This window comes from Serinus canaria, chromosome 25, assembly GCF_022539315.1.
Source record: "Serinus canaria isolate serCan28SL12 chromosome 25, serCan2020, whole genome shotgun sequence".
NCBI lineage: Eukaryota > Metazoa > Chordata > Aves > Passeriformes > Fringillidae > Serinus > Serinus canaria.
This window is the reverse complement of record NC_066338.1, coordinates 10,200,981-10,224,148: the sequence shown is the minus strand read 5'-3', so window position 1 is coordinate 10,224,148 and position 23,168 is coordinate 10,200,981. Positions and strand designations below refer to the sequence as shown.

Sequence of the window (23,168 nt, the reverse complement as noted above, 5' to 3'; positions counted from 1 at the left end):
CGCGTGACAGGCGGCCACAGAAACCAATAGAGAGCTGCACGCCGGGAAGACCACTCGGGGATTGGTTGGGGGCGTAGCCGCGGCGGCGTGCGGCGCTGGGCTCTGTGAGGCGCTGGGCTGTGCGCGGCGCCTCCCGCGTGACCGCGGGTTCGAGCCCCGCTGCTGCCGCTGCGCCGGCCGCGCACGGAGGGCGGAGGAAGAGGAAGGACCCCCCCAAATCCTGAAAAAAGGGAAAAGAAAAGAAAAAAGAAAAATACTGTTTATTTCACACCACTACATCAAGTGCATCAGTCTGTCGCGGCCCCAGCGGGCGCCCCCGTGTCCCCCCCAATCGCCCCCGGGGGGGCTGGAGCCCCCCGGGCTCAGGGCAGGGGGAGCTGGGGAGGAGGAGCTGCCTCTGCTTTGGGGTTCACGCCCCCCAAACCCGGGGGAGATGTCCCCGACATCCATCCACGGGACGTCCCCAAGGTGGGGGATCACCCCCCTAAGCCCCTCACGAGGTGGGGGACCCACAGCGTGGGGGTGACATAAATTTGGGGTCACCCCCGGTGAGCCGTAACATCGCCTCAGAAACACAGGAAAAAGGACAAAACCCAGGAAAATGGAAATCGCTGATTTTGGGTGGGTGGGTGACACTTGGGGGGGGTCTGTCACCACGTGTGTCACAGGTGGGGGAGGTGTGATATCGACACTCTGGTCGTGTGTGAGAGGAGGGACCGGGGGGCACACACAGGCACAGGTAGGTACAGGTACAGACAGGGGGGCAGAGGAACAAATCTGTGGCCAAAGGGACAAATCTGCAGCCCAAGGGACAAATCCAGTGGCCAAAGTGCTGATGGCTGGAGGTCGGGGGCTGTGACTGGTGGGACACACAGAGGGATTCCCAGTGCTCCCAGTTCAGGGCACTGAGGGCGCAGCGGGGTGGGCACAGGGCTGGAGGGACACAGGGGTGGCCAAAGGGACAAAACCAGTGGCCAAAGGGACAAAATCAGTGGCTGAAGGGCTGATGGCAAACAGCCAGGGAATGGGAACTGGGATGTTCCCAGTGCTCCCAGTTCAGACCGCGTGGAAGACGTTGAATGTCAGACACAGATCTGGGCTGTGGACACAGGTATAGGCATGGTGGACATGGGTACAGGTGTGGTGGACACAGGTCTGGGCTGGTGGCAGAGGGACAGGTGTGCTGGCCACGGGCACAGGTGTGGTGGTTGGAACCAGGTGCAGAGGGACAGAACCAGTGCCCAAAAGGCTGCTGGCAGGAGGCTGGGGGGGACACAGGGGGCTCCCAGTGCTCCCAGTTTAGGGCATGTGGGAGTTGCTGAGGGGGCAGAGTGGGGATGGACACAGATTCAGGCATGGTGGACACAGGTACAGGTGTGTGGACACAGGTAAAGGTGTGGTGGACACAGGTATGGGTATGGTGGGCACAGGTGTGCTGGACACGGGTCCAGGCGGCATGGTGGACAAGGGTACAGGTGTGCTGGTGGAACAGGTGACTTAAGTCAGGTGTGGTGGACATAGGGACACTTGTGGTGGTGGAACCAGGTGTCAGAGGGACACTTATGGTGGTGGAACCAGGTGACGCAGGACAGGTGTGGTGGTGGAACAGGTGACACAGGACAGGTGTGGTGGACATAGGGACACTTGTGGTGGTGGAACCAGGTGACGCAGGACAGGTGTGGTGGTGGAACCAGGTGACACAGGTCAGGTGTGGTGGTGGAACCAGGTGGCAGAAGGACAGAACGAGTGCCCAAAGTGCTGCTGGCAGGAGCCCGGGCGGGGCCGAGGGCGCTCCCGGCGCTCCCAGCTCGGCGCACCGGGCGCTGCCGGGGGCAGACCCCGGTCCCGGCGGCGGCGGCGGCGGCGGGGCAGAGCCGGGCCGGGCGCGGCCCTCAGGGCACGTGGAACACGTTCAGCTTGCTGGTGTTCTTGAGGGTCTGGCGGCGGTTGCAGAACCAGACCCGCACCACCTCGCGCTCGTAGCGCAGCTCCTGCGCGATGCGCGTTATCTCCGCGCCCGTGGGCAGCGCGTTGCGCTCGAAGTGCGCATTGAGCGCCTCCAGCGCCTGCGGGGTGAAGGAGGTTCGCCGCTTGCGCTTCTTGCCCGGCTCGCCCCCCACGAACTCCAGCAGGTGCTGCTGCCCCTCGCGCTGCCGCTGCTCCGCCTCCCGCAGCCACTTCTCCAGCACCGGCTTCAGCTTCTGCGCGCTCTTGGGCGTGATGTCCAGCTTCTCGAACCTGGGGACACAGGGGACAGGGGGACACTCAGAGGGGACACAGGGGACACTCAGCGTGATGTCCAGCTTCTCGAACCTGGGGGACAGGGGGACACTCAGGGGGGACACAGGGGGGACACAGGGGGGACACATAGCGTGATGTCCAGCTTCTCGAACCTGGGGACACAGGGGACAGGGGGACACTCAGGGGGGACACAGGGGAGAGGGGGACACTCAGAGGAGACACAGGGGACACTCGGGGGGACACTCAGGGGGGAATGTCCAGCTCCTAGAATGTGGGGACACATAGGGACACTCAGGAGGGACACAGAGGGGATGTCCAACTTCTCGAACCTGGCGACACAGGGGACACAGGGTACACTCAGGGGACACTCAGGGGGGAATGTCCAGCTCCTCGAATGTGGGGACACATAGGGACACTCAGGGGACACTCAGGGAGGACACAGGAGACGGTGGGGACGTCTTGGGGCGGACGTCCAGCTTGTCAAACCTGAGGGGATGTGGAGGCCACGGGAGACCCTCAGGGGTGGGGGACAAGGGGACAGCAGGCTGGGACTGGGGGTGACAGTGAGGGGGGAGCAACGCCCAGTACCTTCCTTGGCCCATTCCCTTCCCTTTTCTCATTTTCCTCCTTGGCCCATTTTCCTCCTTTTCCCATTTTCCCTTCTCTCAGTTTCCTCCTCTTCCCATTTCCTTTTTCCCCAGTTCCCCTCCCTCCCCCTCTCCTCCCTTTCCCAATTTTCCTTTTCCCCTCTTCCCTCCCATTCTCAGCTTTTCCTCCTTTCCCAGACTTTTCCTCCTTCTCTCCAATTTCCTTCCTCTCCTCCCTTTCTCCACTTCTCCCTTCCCCCACTTTTCCATCTTTTCCCCTTTCCTCCTCCTGTCCCTGCCCCTGGGCCTGCCTGATGTGACCGTCCTGTCCCCTCACCTGCAGCTGGCCCTGGCCCTGTCCCCTCAGGTGACATTACCTGCAGATGGCCCTGGCCCTGTCCCTGACCCTGTCCCCCAGGTGGCATTACCTGCAGAAAGCCCTGTCCCTGTCCCCTCAGGTGACATTACCTGTCCCTGGCCCTGTCCCCCAGGTGACATTACCTGCAGATGGCAGACTGGCTGTAGGCGGGGCCCTCGGTGGCCGTCAGGGCCTGCCCCACCTGGGTCTGGGTCAGCCCCAGCGAGAGGCGCCGCAGTTTGAAGTTCTTGGCGAATTCCCGGATCTCCTCCAGGTTGATCCCGTCCTCCTCCACGCTGGGCGGGGCGGGGGGCTCTGGGGGGCACGGGGTGGGGGGTGAGCCCAGGGACACCAGAGCCTGCAGTGCCCAGGTCCCACTGTGCCCAGAGCCCCCTGTGCCCAGGGACCCCAGAACCCGCTGTGCCCAGGGACCCAGAGCCCACTGTGCCCAGAGCCTGCAGTGCCCAGGGACCCAGAGCCCACTGTGCCCAGAGCCTGCAGTGCCCAGGGACCCAGAGCCCACTGTGCCCAGAGCCTGCAGTGCCCAGGGACCCAGAGCCCACTGTGCCCAGAGCCTGCAGTGCCCAGGGACCCAGAGCCCACTGTGCCCAGAGCCTGCAGTGCCCAGAGCCCCCTGTGCCCAGGGACCAGAGCCTGCCCAGGGGAACCTGCCTGGGGACCCCAGAGCCCGCTGTGCCCCAGACCCCAGAACCTGCTGTGACCAGAGACCCAGAGCCTGCAGTGCCCCAGACCCAGAACCTGCTGTGTCCAGGGGAACCAGAGCTTGCAGTGCCCAGAGTCTGCTGTGCCCCAGAACCCAGAGCCTGCCATGCCCAGGGGAACCTGCACAGGACCCCAGAGCCTGCAGTTCCTGGGGGAACCCACCCAGGACCTCAGAGCCCGCTGTGCCCAGGGGAATCTGCCCAGGAACCCCAGAACCTGCTGTGTCCCAGAGCCCAGAGCCCGGTGTGCCCATGGATCCCAGGGCCTGCAGTGCCCAGGGACCCCAGCCCCTCTTATCCCTTTCCCCCTGGACCCCAGATCCAGCATTCCCTCCTCCCAGTGGTTCCCTGGCTCTGGTAATCCCAAAGACCCCAGTCCCTGTTATCCCTCCTCTCAGTCCCTGCTATCCCCCTTCCCAGTTCCCGTTATTCCTCTGCCCAGGGATCCCAGACCCGTTATCCCAGACCCCATTTTCCCTTTTCCCACAGTCCCTCCTATCTCTGCCCAGGGATCCCACACTTTGTTGGTCTCTTCCCAGACTCCCATCTCTCTCTTCCCAACACTTTCCAGGGAACCCCAGTCCCTGTTATTCCCCTTTCCAGCTCCCGTTATTCCTCTGCCCAGGGATCCCAGACCTTTTCCCACAGTCCCTCTTATCTCCTCCCCCAGTTCTTATCTCCTCCCACACTTTGTTATTTCTCCTCCCAGGGATCCCAGACTCTGACATCTCTCTTCCCAACACTTTCCAGACCCCACTATCACCAGGGGACCCCAGACTCCATTTTCCCTCTCCCCACACGATCCCAGTTCCTGCCATGCCCCTTCCCACTATTCCCCCCGAGCCCACCACCCCTGTGCCAGCCGTGCCAGCCCCTGCCATCCTGTCCCAGTGCTCCCAATGCCCCCAGCGCCCCCAGTGCCCCTCAGTCCCCCCAGCGCTCCCAGTGCCCCTCAGTCCCCCCCAGTGCCCCCAGTACTCACTGGCCACCAGCTGGCTCACGGTGGGGGTCTCGGAGCACGGGACGGGCACTGGCGATGGCGGCACCGACACCTTGGGCACGGCCGGGGGGCTCGGCCCCACCCCCGCCGGGGCCGGCTGGATGGGCTGGACCTGGGGGGGACCGGGGGTGACATGGGGGGGACCTGGGGGGGACCCGGGGGTCACCTGGGGGGGACTAGGGGGGACCTGGGGGTGACATGGGGGCGACCTGGGGGGGACCCGGGGGGTATCTGGGGGCCTGGAGGGACCCGGGGGTGACCTGAGGGGGACCCAGGGGTGACTTCGGGGGGGCCTGGGGAGACCTGGGGAGTCCTGGGAGGAGCTAGGGGTGACCTGGGGGGTGACCTGGGGGTGACCCTGACTCGGCAGGCTCAGGGGGTCTCGGGGGTCTCAGGGTGACTCGGGGGGAGGCTCAGGGGGTCTCGGGGTGTGACCTCACCTCGCTCTTGATGGGGGGCTCAGCTGTCCCGTTTTTCTTGCTGGGGGCGGGCGCGGGGGGGGCGGTGGCCAGCGTGGCCCCCGTGGCCAGCGTGGCCCCCAGCGTGGCGATCACCTGGCCCTGCGCGTTCAGCAGCAGCTGCGGTGTCACCGCTGTCACCTGCAGGCTGGGCGGGGCCGGCGCGGGGGCGGCCGCGGCCACCCCGGGGGGGGCCACGACCCACGGCAGGGTCCCGATCACCTGGGGGGGACACAGCGCTGGGGGACCCGCAAACACCGGCCCCGCGGGGGGGACACGACCCCGGGAGCAGCTGGGACCCCCTCCCCAGGTGTCGCAGCCCCGGGGGGGGGCGGCAGGGGTCTCCCCGCGGTACCTGGCCCTGGGTGGCGCTCAGGAGCTGCCCCGGGATCCCCTGGACGCTGGGGAGGGGGGTGGCGATCACGGGGGGGGCACTGAGGGACCCCAGGACCTGCGGCTGCGCCCCCAGAGCCGCCGTGAGCTGCGGGACGGAAACGGGGTCAGAGCTGGGCCAGCGGGGGCCACCGGGACCCCTTGGGATTGTCCCCCCCTCCCAGTGACCGCTGGAGTCCGTGGGGGTCCCTAAATCCCTAAATCCCTAAATCCATCTGCTGGGAGCTGCCCAAAGCAGAACTGCAGCTTGTTGGGATGGGGAAACTGAGGCAGGGATCTTGTTCAGGGAAACTGAGGCTGGAATCCTGCCCGGGTAAACTGAGGCAGGGATTGTGCTCAGGGAAACCGAGGCTCAGATCCTGCACTGGGGAAACTGAGGCAGGGATCTTGCACGTAAAACCAGGCTGGGATTGTGTCTGGGGAAACTGAACATTGCCTGAGGAAACTGAGGCAGGGATCCTGTCCTGGGAAACTGAGGTCACAATCTGCCGGGAGGAAAGTGAGAGTGGGATCCTCTTCTGGGGAAACTGAGGCAGGGATCCTGCACAGGGAAACTGAGGCTGGGATCCCATTCTGGGAAACTGAGGCAGGAATCCTGCACAGGGAAACTGTAGCTGGGATCCTGCTCTGGGCCCCGGGGCTGGGATCCTGCCTGGGGAAACCGAGGCACGGGCCGGGCCCCGCCATTCCCGGGGCTCCCCGCGGCCCCGGAGCCCGGCCTGGGCTGGGCTCGCTCCTTACTATGCCGGGGTTAAAGGCCAGTCCGGCGATCTGGGGCTGGACGGACATCGGGGGCTCCTTTGGGGGGGTGGGCGCCGGGGGGGGCTGGGGCAGCAGCGGGGGCTGCGCCGGGGGCGGCCGCGGCGCCGGGACCGCCGGGACGGCCGGGACGGCGGGGCTGAGCACGGCGGCGGCTGCGGAGAGACGGAGACACCGTCAGTGGGTGGCACCGGGGACAACGCGCCCCTGCCCCCCCCCCCCCGCCATTCCCGCTGTCCCCTCCCTCCCCGGGGGGTCTCACCTACACCCGGTGCTGCTGCCTGGGGAACCCAAAATCCCCCCGACACACCTGGCACAGGTGTGGGGTCCCTAAAAACCTCCAGAGTTGGGGTCGATCCCTATCCTTCCCCACCTGCAGGTCACCCCCTCATGTGGCGGGGGGGGCACACCTGGAACCCCAAACGTGCACCTGAAGCCTCAAATCTGCACCTGGAGCTGCACCTGGAGCCACACCTGGAAAACCAAATCTGCACCTCAAGCCCAAAATTTGCACCTGGAGCCACACATGGAGCCCCAAATCTGCACCTGGAGCCACACCTGGAGAACCAAATCTGCACCTCAAGCCCAAAATTTGCACCTGGAGCCACACATGGAGCCACACCTGGAGAACCAAATCTGCACCTGGAGCCACACATGGAACCCCAAATCTGCAGCTGGTATCCCAAATCTGCACCTGGAGCCCCAAACCTGCACCTGGAGCCACACCTGGAGCCACACCTGGAGCACACACCTTTGATACTCAAATCCCCCAAATCCAAGCTCATTTCAGAGCCCTCCTGCAGCCACACTGGAGCCCCAAATCTACACCAGGTGCCACAGGTGGAGCCCCAAATCTACACCTTTGGTACTCAAATCCCCCAAGTCCAAGCCCATTTGGCTCCTGCAGTCACACCTGGAGCCCCATATCTACCTGGACCTCACCTGTTGCAAGCATGTACCACACCTGGAGCCCCAAATCTGCACCAGGTGCCACATCTGGAGCCCCAAATCTGCACCAGGTGCCACATCTGGAAATCTACACCAGGTGTCACTTCTGGAGCCCCAAATCTACACCAGGTGCCACAGGTGGAGCCTCAAAGCTATATACCTTCAATACTCAAATCCCCCAGGTCCAAGCCCATTGGGCTCCTGAAGCTGCAGCCACACCTGGAGCCCCAAATCTACATCAGGTGCCACTCCTGGAGCTCCAAAGCTACACCTTGATACTCAAATCCCCCAAGTCCAAGCCTATCGGCTCCTGCAGCCACACCTGGAGCCCCAAATCTGCACCACGTGCCACATTTGGACCCCCAAATCTACACCAGGTGCCACACCTGGAGCCCCAAATCTGCACCAGGTGCCACATTTGGAACCCCAAATCTACACCAGGTGCCACACCTGGAGCCCCAAATCTGCACCAGGTGCCACATTTGGAACCCCAAATCTACACCAGGTGCCACACCTGGAGCCCCAAAGCCGAACCTTCCACACTCAGGTCCCCAGGTCCAAGCCCATCGGCTCCTGCAGCCACACCTGGAGCCCCAACTCTGCCCGTTCTCCTCTCAGAGTCCCCGGTGCCGCTGCCGGCGGTCCGGGCGGGGCGGGGTTACCTGCGGTTACCTGTCAGATTGGCTACGGGCGGTTTGAAAATCGCCCCCGCAGGTGCCGCCGGCGTCAGTCCCGGGAGCGCGGCGAGCGTTGCTGTGGGAATTGTCACCAGGGCCAGCGCCTGCTGGCCTGTCACCTGACCTGCAATACTGATGGGGATAAGAAGAGGTTGAGTAACTGTCCCTGCCGGAACCATTACTCCTGTCACACCTGTGGCTAAGCTTTCCTGAGCCAACACCTGCGGAGATAAATGAGATTTGAAAGAGAAACACAAATCAACGCCCTGCTCAGCATCAGGGAAACCCCCGCGGGGCCCCCCCGCCCCGCCTGGGACACCCCTCTGGGGAGGGGGCAAAGGGGGAACTCCCCGGGGAATCCCTCTTGGGGGGGGCAAAGGGGGAACTCCCCGGGGAATCCCTCTTGGGGGGGGCAAAGTGGGAGCCCCCTGAACTGGGAACCCCTGGGGGAAGGAGGGTCCGGGGGGGCTCCCTGGTGAACCTCTGGGGGGGAAGGGGGGGCAAAGGGGAGCCCCCCTGAACTGGGAACCCCTCTCCGTGGGGAGATGGGGGGAGCTCTGTGAACCGGGGGGCACCGGGGGGCTGCGGAGGAGCCTCTCTGGAGGGGATTAAGGTGGTCCCCCGTTACTGCTGACCCCGCTCTGATGGGGATGGGGGGCAGAGAGGGGATCCCCTGTACCTCGGGGTCCCCCCTAACTCAGAACCCCTTCCCCATAGGGACACAAGGGGCACCCGGGGCCTCCCTTCCCCCCCAGGTCTGCGTGGGGGGACAAAAGGGGTCCCCCTTACCTGGCCACCCCCTGTCTGCGGCCACCTCCCCCGGGGTCCCCCCTGGCCCCCCAGCCCTGGGGGACAGTTACCTGTGGGGTGGCCTGCACGGCCAGGTGCGTCACTCCGGGCTGGCTCGGGGCGGGGCTCGAGGCCACCGGGGTGGGCGACGCTGGCTTGGCTTTACCTGGGGGAGAACAGGTGGGGGTGAGAGGGAGACCCCCAAATTCTGCACAGCCGGGCAGCGAACAGCCTCCCCCAGGTGTCCTCAGGTGCGCTCAGAGCCCGCGGAGGGGACGCAGGAGGGGCAGGGACCCGGGTCAGCCCCAGTGTGACCAGGGCGGTGACAGCTACCATCCCCCGGGGGTGGCCTCCTCCTCCCCCCGGCAGGAGAGAGGATGGGACAGGGGACAGGCGTGTGTCCTGCCGGATTTGGGGCACTGGCCAGAAAGCAGTGAGGAATAAAGCAGGATCTCCCCAAAACGAGAGCGACCGGGGGGAGGGTGGGGGAGGACTCGCAGCAGGACCGCAGAGCAGCCCAGGTGACACAAGGCAGACACCCCCTTGGTCCCCAGGGATGGACCAGGGAACGATCCCGGGAGGGAGAGAGCCGGGGGGGACGATCCTGGGAATGGGAGACCCGGGAGGCACCGGGAATGATCCCGGGAAGGAGACCGGGGGAACTGCTGGGAACGATACCGGGAGGAAAGAGACCTGAGGGGAAGCGGGAACGATCCCGGGACGGAGAGAGCCGGGGGGAACTGCTGGGAACGATCCCGGGAGGGAGAGAGACTTGGGGGGAACCGGGAACAATCCCGGGAGGGAGAGACCCGGGGGGAACTGCGGGGAACGATCCCGGGAGGGAGAGAGCCGGTGGGTACCGGGAACGATCCCAGGAATGGGAAACGCGGGGGGCACCGGGAATAATCCCGGGATGGGAGACCCGGGGGGAACCGGGAACGATTCCAGGAGGGAGAGACCGAGGGGAAACCGGGAATGATCCCGGGAGGGAGAGACCCGGGGGGAACTGCGGGGAACGATCCCGGCATGGAGAGCCGGGGGGAACCGGGAACGATTCCAGGAGGGAGAGACCCAGGGGAAACCGGGAATAATTCCGGGAAGGAGACCAGGGGGAGCTGCTGGGAACGATCCCGGGAGGGAGAGAGCCGGGGGGTACCGGGAACGATCCCAGGAATGGAAAACCCGGGGGGCACCGGGAATGATCCCGGGAGGGAGAGACCCGGGGGAACGGTCGGGAACGAGAGACACGGCGAGAACGACTCCGGGAAGGAGAGACCCGGGGGAACCGGGAACGATCCCGGGAATGGGAGACCCGGGTGAGACATAAACTTTAAAGAATTTAGAGATTTTAGAGGAGCTGAGGTTTTAGTTAGAGATAAACTTCATTGTTAATTAGTTAATTAAAATCAATGGGTAGTGGTTAACTAATAATTGATTGCTTGTCAGCACAGTGTTTGGTTAGCTGGGTTCCTAATGAGGAATATAGAAACTGATAAATGGATTTAGGAACATTAGAGAATTGTTTTTAGGAACATCAGACAATTGTGGGGGCCTCCTGTGCTCTGAGGCCAACTGAAGGCAGGGAATGGGAGTCCTACCAAGGGTTCATTTGTCACATTTGCATTGAAAAGGTAGAAAGGCCAGAAGGAGGAAGACTTCATTTACTTCCTCATTTTGGGACCCCTCCCCATGAAAGGGACCACCGACCCATTTCAAGGAACAAACTAGGCATGCTTAATGGCTTTTGAACTAATTACCATGCTTAATGGCATTTGAACTAATTACCATACGGAGCAGGGAATGGGATGTACCAAAGTTATGAGTATGTATTTGTATTTTGGGTATTCAATACTTTATCTATAAAAGGACTCTGTGATCACCTGTGAATTGTGGGGTGTATTTGGGAATTATCCCGCAATAAACATCCACATTCTAACTTTAAACTGTCAGAGAGTTTTTGGCTATTGGTACCAGATCAATATCCAGATTGGGAATGGGATGTACCAAGGTTATTTGGAGTTATCCCCCAATAAGCACACACTTTCTATCTTTAAACTGTGAGAGATTTTTTGGATATTGGTACCAGGTCAATATCCAGATTGGGAATGGGATGTGCCAAAGTTATCAATATGCATTTGTAGTTTGGGTATTCAATACTTTATCTATAAAAGGACTCTGTGATCACCTGTGAATTGTGGGGTGTATTTGGGAATTATCCCGCAATAAACAAACACTTTCTAACTTTAAACTGTCGGAGAGTTTTTGTCCGTCACAGTAGGATATCAGCACTAGATCAATATCCACATTTTTTTTATAAATCCCGGGAATGAGAGACCCGGGGAGAACGATCCAGAGGAGACCCAGGGGTAACCGCTGGGAACGATCCCGGGAATGGGAGACTTGGGGGCACCGGGAACGATCCCGGGAAGGGGGGGGGGGGGGTCTCTTACCTGCCGCCTCCCCGCCGGTCGAGCTCGGGGTGCTGGCGGGAGCGTCCTCCACACCTGGGGGGCCCCCCTGTGCCGGGGACACCCCCGCTCCCTCTCCGGCCGTTTTGGGGTCCCCATCCACCCCCACTTCCAGCACCCTGATGGTCTCGTGGCTGGACATGACAATAACCTGCAAGCGAACCCCAAAATTAGCTCCAGGTGTGTCACCCCGCGGCCGTGTCCCCCAGGCCCCTCCCCCGCCCCCCTGGTTTTGGGGTGCAGAGCCCCCTTGGGCCCCGCAGGAGCGAGGAACAACGGGTGGGGGAGTCCCAGCCCCCCAACAGCTCAGTGCTTTGCTGTCAGCATCCCAACTCCAGGGGCACCCCGGCTGACACCTTGGCCAGGTGAAAGGCTGCCAGTGGCACCCCAAATTTACAGCACCCCCACACCTAAAGCACGCCCTTACCTGCAGCACCCCCAAACCTACAGCAAAACCTCCACAGCTACAGCACCCCCAAACGGAGCCGGCACCCCCAAACAGAGCCAGCACCCCAAACACAGCCGGCACCCCCAAACAGAGCCAGCACCCCAAACAGAGCCGGCACCCCCAAACGGAGCCGGCACCCCCAAACAGAGCCAGCACCCCAAACGGAGCCGGCACCCCCAAACAGAGCCAGCACCCCAAACACAGCCGGCACCCCCAAACAGAGCCAGCACCCCAAACAGAGCCGGCACTCCCAAACAGAGCCAACACCCCAAACACAGCCTGCACCCCAAACGTAAAGCACCCCAAACCTAAAGCATCCCAAACCTGCAGCAAAACCTCCACAGCTGCAACACCCCCAAACGGAGCCGGCACCCCCAAACAGAGCCGGCACCCCAAACCTACAGCACCCCAGACCTACAGCACCCCAAACCTACAGCACCCCAAACCTACAGCACCCCAAACCGAGAGAGCCCCGCACAGCCGCAGCCCCCCGGGCCGGTGTCCCAGCCGCAGCCGCTCCCCCCGTACCTGCAGGAACGTGGCCGGGACAGGAACGTACACGGTGAGGGACCCGAACCCCGCTGCCATGGCGGGGACGGGGGCAGGGACCGCGCCGGGCTCGGAGCCGAGAGGAGCAGCCCGGGCGGGAGGGACCGGGCTCCTTATCCCGCCGGACAGAGCCGGTATCAGCGGGTCCTGCCCTTGGCAGCGGCAACAGCGCCCCACACCCACCCCCGAGGTGCTGGGACATCCCCAGTCCCAAAGGACATCCCCAGTCCCAAAGGACATCCCCAGTCCCAAAGGACATCCCCAGTCCCAGGGACATTCCCAGTCCCAGGGCTGTTCCCAGTCCCGTGGACGTTCCCAGTCCCAGGGATGTTCCCAGTCCCAAAGGACATTCACAGTCCCAGGGATGTTCCCCCTGGCCCAGCCCTTCCCTTGGAGTGTGGGGTCCCAGCAGGGCCAGAACCAGCAGAGCCCCAAAGTGCCCCCAGGCCCATTTCTGGGCCGTCCCCAAGGACTGGGGGTGACTCCGGTGTTCCATCAGAGGGAGCAAAACTCCCCCAGGAGGTTCCTGGGTTTCCTTCCTTCCATTTTCCTTCGGCTAATCCTGCATTAGGTCCTTGCCTGCAGTCGGAAGCCGAGGCCGGAAGGTATGCAGGCGGCAGGAAGGCAGGACTTCCTTCATCGGAGTGTACGGAACGGACGGAAGGACAGGCATCCTTCCTCCTGCGACTTCCTAGCTGTCATGCCTGCGTTCCGGCACTTCCGTCATGAGTCCGTCCTTACCGTGCCACTTCCCTTTCCTTCCGTCCTGCCGCCTTCGACTTCCGTATCGCTTCCTTCCTTTCCCTTCCTTCCCTCCTCCCTACCTCCCTCCCCTCCCTCCCTCTCTCCCTCCCTTCCCAATACATTTTATAATATCAGCTTATACAAATTTTAAGATTAATGCCATATGTATAATATTAAAGTAACTTTTTTCTGTTAAGTAAACTAACTAAACTTAGACACAGCAGTGAAATAGCTGATACAGTTATTGTGAAAAATACATATTTTATGGTTGGCTCCAGGCAAATACTAAAATGAATACTATATGTTATTAATCTCTTTTAAGTAGTGCAGTAAAAATAGTTTTAAAGCTATAGCATAACATTAAAATAGAAACTCTGGGATGTAAGATACTTTTTGTAACCAGCTCAAGGAATGGAAAAGATAATCGAGAAATTCTTGACATTGTCCTATCTGGATAGAGATAACAGCACAGACACCAAGATCCCCAGAGAAGAATTACTGCCCCTTATCAGGACAGCTCAGACTTGGAGGAACCAAGGCTGATTTACAAGATGGGGGGAGCTAAAATGAAGCAGAAACAGCCTGGTGTGAAAGGAGTTCAAAAATCATGTGTGAGAGCTGTGAATGTGCAGGAGGTTATTGCTTTTAAGGGTTAATCCTTTGCTAGCAAGGGGTGCTTGTTGGCACCTGGACATCATCATTCTCTGCTTGTTATTGTCTCTTATCGTCCTACCTTTGACTGCCCAAATTCTCATTGTCCTCATTTTCAGTATTATTTTCATTACTAAACTCATTAAACTTCTAAACTCATTCATTAAGCTTCTAAAATTTCAACACAAGTGGTCAGTGAGGTCAGTGAGGTCAGTGAGGGTCCCTGGGGTGGGTGCAGTGGTCAGTGAGGTCAGCACTGGTGTTGGGGTCCCTGGTGTCACCCAGGTCTCTGTGGGGTCTCCTCTGGCACCAAGCCCAGCTGACCCTCAGGGAGGTGCCACTGACCCTGGGTGGGGACTAAGGGTGGCACCCGAGGGTCACTCAGTGTCCCCTGTCACCAAAGGTCATTTCCTCCTCTGGCTCTGACCATTCCTGACCCCCCCGGGGTGGGGGGCTGCAATTCCTGCAGGACAGGCCTGGCACAGGGGGGGCACTGTTGGGGTAGGGCAGCAGAAAAAGAGGGAAAATCAGAATTCCTGGAGGGAAAGGACGAGATTTCCACAGCTCTTGGGCACTGGGGGGGGGGGGGGGTCTCACCCTCCCAGCCCCCACCAGTTTGACCAGTTTGACCAGTACTGAGTGGGGAGGCACTGGGTTTGCAGGGAAGGCTCCCAGGTTACCCCAGGATTTGGGGTGGTCCCTCCACCAGTGCCAGAATTCCACCCTGAGCTGCCAGAGGAGAAAATGAGCTGGGAATTGAATGAACCCCCAGCTGATTTTTCCTTTTCCTGCTTTCCAATAACCTGGGCTGAACTTTCCCTTTGCTGGGACCTGATGGAGCTCAGTGGGACCAACGAGACTTTCACCTGTCCCCAGAAGAAATGCCTGTATTGTCAATTTAGGAATTTCAGTAATTTTTATTGTGAGCAGCTTGCTGGGCAAGTAAATATTGCTGGGATTATCTAAAGCAGGCTATTTCATGTGCTGTCAGTTTGGGGTTTTTTGCTAAGTTGATTTTGTCCTTTTTTACTGGAAAAAAAAAGGATGGTGTGGGAAAAGCTTTTATTTTTCTCTCAGGTTAAATGTACATTTATCTTATGCATAAATTTGTCTCAACTAATTCAAAATCAGGGAATTGAATCAAATTTAGCCTGGGAGTTGGTACAAGCATTAATGAATGTTTGGAATCATCCAGCTGCAGGAATTTGTATCAGTTTTTCCTTGGAAGGTTTTAATTTTGGGATGATTTTTTGGAGTTTTTCAAAGTTATGGACAAGGGAATGAAATGACCTGGAAAAAACACAAGGAAATGTCCCCAGGGCCCAGCCCAGACAGGACTGCAGAGGGAATAGGGACCAAACACAAGGGAATCTCTTCCCTGCTCCCACCTGGAGGAATCAGGGATTTGTCTTTCCAAACCAGCTCTGGGTCTGCTGGTGGATAAAACTGGGAGATAAACAATGGGAAGGATTGCACTGATTGATGAATGGGAAAAGAGATTTGATTTTACAAATAAACTTTAGGTTTGCTGATAAATTAAATTAGGCATTGAGAGATGAGAGAAACAATGGGGAAGAAAAACCCCTAAATTCCGTAAGAATTAAAATTTTAAAGGGAGGGTTGTATATTAGAGGGGAATCTCTGGTATCAGGAGATCTGGGGAGTCTGAACCTCTCAAGAACCTCAGAAATGGGGGAAAACCCCTAAATTCCATAAGAATTAAAAATGAAAAGGGAGGTTTGTACATTAGAGAGGAATCTTTGGTACCAGGAGATCTGGGAAGTCTGAACCTCCCAAGCACCTCAGAAATGGGGAAAGAGAGAAGGGAAATGTGGCTGGAAATTGGGATAAAAAGGAGGCTGCGTCCTCCAAAAATCTGAGAGACCCCAGGGGATGCCCCATGGCCTCTGCCTTGGTTGGAATAAAGCCAAAAATAGGACTCCTCTGGCTCCTCTTTAGGCACAAACCTCTGGTGTTTGTGGATGAATTTTCCTGACACACCCAACCCTTCCTGAGCCACTCACAAACTTGCAATGGAAACGATAATATTTTCCTATTAACTGCGCTAATTAATTGTTTTAATTAACTTTCCCATGAGTCACCAGCAGTGCAGCCAGCCCTTAGCAGGGTTTGTCACCAAATTCTGTTTTGGGAGAGCAATTTGGGGAAGAGGCTGAGCCCTGGAGCTGTGCTGAAAAACCTCGATGCTTTTCAAGAAACAAAGCCTGGGACAGGGAGATGTTTTTGCTGGAATTGGACCTGAGGAATGCAGGATTTATGGAGCACAAGGACATTCTGCAGAGCCCAGAGATAAAGAAGAGACGCAGGCAGTCCTGGACTGTACTGGGACTCTCCCTGGCTGGGAAAAAGCAATAAAGAGACTGAAAATGGGAATGAACCTGCAGGAGAAGAGAAATCAATAACCAAGAGAGGATGGACTGCTAATTAATGACAATTCTGTAATTTATAGCCAATGGGCACGAATTTCTTTGTTGGCTAAAATGTAGAAATGGTGAAAAGTTTTGGAAGTGTGTGGTGGGGTGAGTAGGAGCAGAGCAAGCTGAAGGAGTTTCAGATTAAAAAGGGTTCCACTGACTGGATGGAAAAGGAGATTTGCTTTTACAAATAAATTTTAGGCTTGCTGATAAATGAAATTGGATCTTGAAAGACGAGAGAAACAGTGGGGAAAAGCCCTAAATGATTAATGTTCCAAGGATGGACCCCAGGCTCTCAGTTTTCCTGTCTTTGTGCCTCAGGGTGAGAGGGAATGGAATTGCCATTGCTCCCTGGTTGGTGCTTTCAGAGGCTCCTGCAGCTCTGGGGCATCTCCCGCCCTCCTCCCGCCCTCCTCTCCCTCCTCCTCCTCTCCCCGGGGAAAATCAGCCCCACCCAGTGTTACAGATACACATTAGAATATTGGCTTTGTGCAAATGTTAAATGGTTTATGTGTGTTAAAGTGCATTTGCTATAAAGATATAGTTTCTGTTTCTGGTGTTCATTAAGCTCAGTGCAATAGCCCATAGAGATACACATTTTGGCTTTGTGCAAATATTAAATGGGTTTATATGTGTTAAAGTAACTTTGTTATAAAGATATAATTTGTATTGGTTAATTAAGCTCAGTGCAATAGCTGATATAGATACACATTATAATATTGGCTTTTTGCAAATATTTCAATGTATTTGATATGTGTTAAAGTACCTTAGTTATAAAGATACAGTTTGTGTTGCTGGAGTTCATTAAGCTGAGTCAAATAGCTGATATAGATGCATACTATAATACTGGCTTTGTGCAAATATTAAATGGATTTATATGTGTAAAGTAACAGTTATAAAGATATAGTTTGTATTTGTTACACTCAGTGCAATAGCTGATATAGATACATACTATAATATTGGCATTTTGCAAATATTAAATAGGTTTATGCGTGTTAAAGTACCTTTGTTATAAAGATATAGTTTGTGTTTGTTAATTAAGCTCAGTGCAAAACCTGATACAGATATACACTATAATGGCTTTTTGCAAATAATAAATGAATTGTGTACTTGTTAAAGTAACTTTGTTATGAAGATATAGTTTGTATTTGTTAAGCTCAGTGCAATAGCTGATATAGAAGCATACTATAATATTGTTTTTTGCAAATATTAAAGTGGATTTTATATGTGTGGTGTTAAAGTACCTTTGCTATAAAGATATAGTTTGTATTTCTGGTGTCCATTAAGCTCATGAAATAGCTGATAGAGATACACATAATAATATTGGCTTTTTGCAAATATTAAAATGGATTGTATACATGTTAAAAGATATAGTTTGCATTTGTTACACTCAGTGCAACAGCTGACATAGACACACATTATAATTTTGGCTTTTGGCAAATATTAAATGGATTTTTTGTGTGGCTGTGCAGGTTTTGGAGTCTCTGTTAAAGTAACTGCTGTAAATACATAGTTTGTAGTTCTGGTGTTCATTAAGCTCAGTGCAATAGCTGATACAGATACATACTATAATATTGGCTTTTTGCAAATATTAAATGTCTTTTATGTGTTAAAGTAACTGTTATAAAGATATAGTTCGTGTTGCTGGTGTTCATTAAGCTGAGTCAAATAGCTGATACAGATACACATTATAATACTGGCTTTGTGCAAATATTAAATGGTTTTATATGTGTTAAAGTACCTTTGCTATAAAGATATAGTTTTCGTTTGTTCATTAAGCTCAGTGCAATAGCCCATAGAGATACATATTATAATATTGGCATTGTGCAAATATTAAATGGGTTTATATGTGTTAAAGTAATTGTTATAAAGATATTGTTTGTATTTGTTAATTAAGCTGAGTCAAATAGCTGATATAGATACACATTATAATATTGGCTTTTGGCAAATTTTGGATGTATTTTATATGTGTAAAAGTACCTTGCTATGAAGATATAGTTTCTGTTTCTGGTGTTAATTAAGCTGAGTCAAATAGTTGATATAGATACACATTATAATATTGGTTTTTTGCAAATATTAAATGGATTTATATGTGTTAAAGTAACTTTGGTATAAAGATATAGTTGTGTTTGTTCATTAAGCTCAGTGCGATAGCTGATATAGATACATACTATAATATTGGCTTTTTGCAAATATGAAATGGATTTATATGTGTTAAAGTACCTTTGTTATAAAGATATAGTTTGTGTTTGTTCATTAAGCTCAGTGCAATAGCTGATATAGATACATACTATAATATTGGAATATTGGCTTTTTGCAAATATTAAATGGGTTATGTGTGTTAAAGTACCTTTGCAATAAAGATATAGTTTGTTCATTAAGCTCAGTGCAATAGCTGATATAGATGCATCCTATAATATTGGCTTTGTGCAAATATTAAATGGCTTTATCTGTGTTAAAGTAACTTTGTTATAAAGATATAGTTTGTGTTTGTTAATTAAGCTCAGCGCAATAGGTGATATAGATACACATTATAATATTGGCTTTTGGCAAATATTTGAATGTATTTTATATGTGTTACAGTACCTTTGCTATAAAGATATAGTTTGTGTTGCTGGTGTTCATTAAGCTCATGAAATAGCTGATAGAGATGCACATTATAATATTGGCTTTGTGCAAATATTAAAGTGGATTTTAAAATATGTGGCTGTGCAGGTTTTGGAGTCTCTGTTAAATTACCTTTGCAATAAAGACAGTTTGTATTTCTCTTGCTAATTAAGCTCAGTGCAACAACTGATATAGATACATACTATAATATTGGCTTTTTGCAAATATAAAAATTGATTTTATGTATGTGGTGTTAAAGTAACATGGCTATAAATATATAGTTTGTGTTTCTGGTGTTAATTAAACTCGTGAAATAGCTGATATAGATACATATTATAATATTGGGATTTTGGAAAATATTAAATGGATTTTTATAAGTGTTAAAGTAACTTTGTTATAAAGATATAATTTGTATTTCTGTTAATTAAGCTCAGTGCAATAGCTGATATAGATACATACTATAATATTGGTTTTTTGCAAATATTAAATGGATTTATATGTGTTAAAGTAACTTTGGTATAAAGATATAGTTCGTGTGTCAATTAAGTTCAGTGCAATAGCTCATATAGATACATACTATAATATTGGCTTTTTGCAAATATGAAAATGGATTTTATATGTGTGGTGTTAAAGTACCTTTGCTGTAATATAGTTTGTATTTCTGTTGCTAATTAACTCAGTGAAATAGCTGATACAGATACATATCATAATATTGTCTTTTTTCCAAATAATAAATGGATTTACATGTGTTAAAGTAACTTTGTTACAAAGATATAGTTTGTATGTGTTAATTAAGCTCAGTGCAATAGCTGATATAGATGCATACTATAATATTGGCTTTTTCCAAATATTAAAGTGGATTTTATTTGTGGTGTTAAAGTACCTTTTCTATAAAGATATAGTTTCTGTTTCTGGTGTTAATTAAGCTGAGTCAAATAGTTGATATAGATACACATTATAATATTGGCTTTTTGCAAATATTAAATGGATTTATATGTGTTAAAGTAACTTTGGTATAAAGATATAGTTTGTTTTTGTTCATTAAGCTCAGTGCAATAGCTGATATAGAGGCATACTATAATATTGGCTTTTTGCAAATATTAAATGGTTTTATATGTGTTAAAGTACCTTTGTTATAAAGATATAGTTTGTATGTGTAAATTAAGGTCAGTGCAATAGCTGATATAGATACATACTATAATATTGGCTTTTTGCAAATATTAAATGGATTGTGCGGGTGGGATGCTGAAATAACGATGTTATAAAGATATAATTTGTGTTTCTGCTATTAACTAAGCTTAGACACAGTAGTGCAACAGCTGATATCAGCGTGCTTGTGTTAAAGTGCCTGCTGGGGTGGGGTAACACCCAAAGGACACAGGATGAGCACACCTGTCCACATGAGGACACACAACGAGCCCACCTGTGCAGGTCAGCACTCTGAAAAGAGCTCTGTGCAGAAATTTACTGTGTGCATTCTGTTGTACTGATTAGTGGTGCTGCATTAACATTTTAATAGGATGGTAAATGCAGTTTTGTAGTTAAAAGGTAACTTTTGTAATTAAAATAGGAACTATGTATGTGGGATATTTTTTAAAGACAGGAGTAAGGTTCTTGCACTGAGCCAGCAGCCACAGGACACCTGAATGGTTCAGAGAAAGAGAATTTATTGCTCCCTGCTCAGAACAAACGAACTTCTCCTGCCTCGCTGAGCCCTGCAGAGCCGTCAGGGTTCAGAGGCAGGAGCTGACCCTGCCCAGACAGAATCCTGGCTTTGAATGGAATTGATGCACCATGGATGAGGTGTATGAATGTGCAACAGGCTGGTGCTTTAAGGGTTAATCCTCTGTTCACGTGGGGCCTTTTTCGGGCTTCTTTTCGCCCAGAAAAGGTTCCCGGACTGTCGGTAACTCTTTGTTTCTATTGTCTTGTATTTTCCTAATCCTAATTGTCCAATTTATTACTACTCTAATTATATTTTTATACCCATTTTTATAACCTGTATTTAGCTACTTTTATAACCATTTTATTATCATTAAACCGTTTAAAATTTTAAAACCACATGGTTGCCGTTTTTCACAGCACTCCCCCTCTGAAGGCAGTGAGGGCCAGGGCCCAAAAACGGAGGTGTTAAAGAGAAGGAGCCAAAACCAAGCCAAGAAACAGCCTGCTTCCAAAGGGCAGACCAAGGAGGGGCTATGCAAAACAGGTCATTGAATATGCAAACTAATCTATGCATATGCATCTGTATAGGACTATGCAAAGAGATGACGTCAGGGAAAAGGTATGGAAGGGTGTCCCTGAAGATAACGGAGTGGGCTTGGCTGACGCCACAATCCCCTCTGCTCTGGGGTCCTTGTCTCCTGCTGTCCTGTATTAAACTTTTTACATTTTCACACAAGAGTGAGTGTGCTTTTCACACCTTTGCTCTGTGGTCCTGGTCTCCCATTGTCCTTTATAAAACTTTTACATTTTCACATGAGAGTGACCGTGTTTTCACCCCACCTTTGCTCTGTTCTCCTTGTCTCCTGTTGTCCTTTATTAAACTTTTTACATTTTCACACAAGAGTGAGTGTGCTTTTCACAGAACCTCTGCCCTGTGGTCCTTGTCTCCCATCATCCTTTATTAAACTTTTAAATTTTCACACAAGAGTGAATGTATTTTTCACACCTTTGCTCTGTGGTCCTGGTCTCCCATTGTCCTTTATCAAACTTTTACATTTTCACAGGACAGTGACCATGTTTTCACCCCACCTTTGCTCTGTGGTCCTGGTCTCCCATCATCCTTTATAAAACTTTTACATTTTCACAGGACACTGACTGTGCTTTTCACAGAACCTCTGCCCTGTGGTCCTTGTCTCCTACTGTCCGTTATTAAACTGGGGATTAATTAATGATTAATTAAACCTGGCTGTTTCACCTGAGCCTGTATGAACCCATCGAGCTGGCACCCCAAAACCTGCAGCACCCCAAGACACCGCAGGGACCACCCACCTGCATCATCCCCCCACCCACAGCACCCCAAACTAACAGCACCCCAAAACAGTGCCCCACACCTGCAGGGTGTCCCGTCCAGCCCCACAGGTGGGGCCCAGGTGAGCCCCCCAGATCTCCTGCAGGTGTTCCAGCCCATCCCAGGGCACACAGGGGGTGTGCTCCCAGCCCAGCCCGGTTTTGGGGTCCCAGCCCGGTTTTGGGGGGCCGTACCTGCTCGTTGACCGTCAGCAGGGCCTCCTGGGGCTGCCCCGGGCACGGCTCCATGGTGACCTGGCACAGGTGGGAGGGTCACACCTGCCACATGCTGCACGAGGGGACAATGAGGGGCTGTCACCAACAGGCCTGGGGGTCCCCAGGGGGATTTGGGGTTTTGGGGTCCCTCTCAGCCCCTTTGAAACCTTAAAACCTGGGGATGGGCCGGGTGAAAGCACCTCGCTGGAGCCCACAGAGGGTCCCCAGATCTCCAGGTGACACCTGGCTGCCCTCCCAAGCCCCTGGGGGTCCCTGAGGGGACCCAAACTGTTGGGGACACTTCCTTCAGCAGGTGACAGGAGTCACGGCGGGGGGAGGGCTCTGGATTCATCCCCCAGGTGGGTTCACCTGCCCCAGAGAGCTGCCAGGGATCTGGGGGAACCCTGAGTGACACCCCAAAGTCCTGTGGCAGCTTCTTCCTGCACCCGAGGCTGGAAAAGGTGGGAAAAGGAGGTGGGAAAAGGTGGGAAAAGGAGGTGGGAAAAGGAGGTGGGAAGAGGTGGGAAAGCTTCTGCCCCTCCCTGTCCCAGGTGGGACCATCCCCCACCCTCTCCCCTGCCCCCACTCCTGACAGACAGGGAAGGGAAGAAGGGGAATGGGAGGGGAAAGGAAGGGAATCCCATGGAATCTGGGGGTTCAGGTACTCACCCACTGCTCGCTCTGGGGTGAGGGACCCTCCCTCTGCACACGGGGCTGGGCGTGGCTCCTGCCCCCCGCGCTGGCCTGGGGGCTCCCGGGGTTTTGGGGTTCCTGGGGTTCTGGGGATCCCAGGGTTCAGGGCTCCAGCTCTCTGCTGTCCTGGCTGCAGCTCTCAGGAACTCTGGGCTCCGGCTCTCCGGGTTTTGGGGTGTCTGGGCTGTGGCTCTCTGGTTTTGGGGTCTGTGGTTCTCCAAGTTTTGGGGTGTCTGGGCTCCGGCTCTGCAGGATTTGGGGTGTCTGTGCTCTGGCTCTCTGGGTTTTGGGTTGTCTGTTCTCCAGCTCTCTGCTATTGGGGTCTCTGGGCTCCGGGTTTTGGGGTGTCTGGGCTCTGGCTCTGCAGGTTTTGGGGTCTCTGGGCTCTGGTTTTGGGGTCTCTGGGCTCTGGT

General features: G+C 53.7%; 1 protein-coding gene across 1 annotated transcript in view; it reads right to left on the bottom strand.

The window, feature by feature from the left end:
* Nucleotides 1-242: 242 nt before the first annotated feature.
* Nucleotides 243-23,168, bottom strand: part of POU6F1 (POU class 6 homeobox 1) — a 26,481-nt gene continuing 3,555 nt past the window's right edge. Inside the window, 12 exon segments of the mRNA XM_050984799.1 lie at nucleotides 243-2,313; nucleotides 3,330-3,501; nucleotides 4,891-5,020; nucleotides 5,349-5,588; nucleotides 5,722-5,847; nucleotides 6,501-6,673; nucleotides 8,139-8,364; nucleotides 9,004-9,098; nucleotides 11,383-11,551; nucleotides 22,042-22,115; nucleotides 22,118-22,135; nucleotides 22,732-22,891. Coding sequence (XP_050840756.1) covers nucleotides 1,893-2,313; nucleotides 3,330-3,501; nucleotides 4,891-5,020; nucleotides 5,349-5,588; nucleotides 5,722-5,847; nucleotides 6,501-6,673; nucleotides 8,139-8,364; nucleotides 9,004-9,098; nucleotides 11,383-11,551; nucleotides 22,042-22,115; nucleotides 22,118-22,135; nucleotides 22,732-22,891 — 2,004 coding nt within the window. The 3' untranslated portion in view covers nucleotides 243-1,892.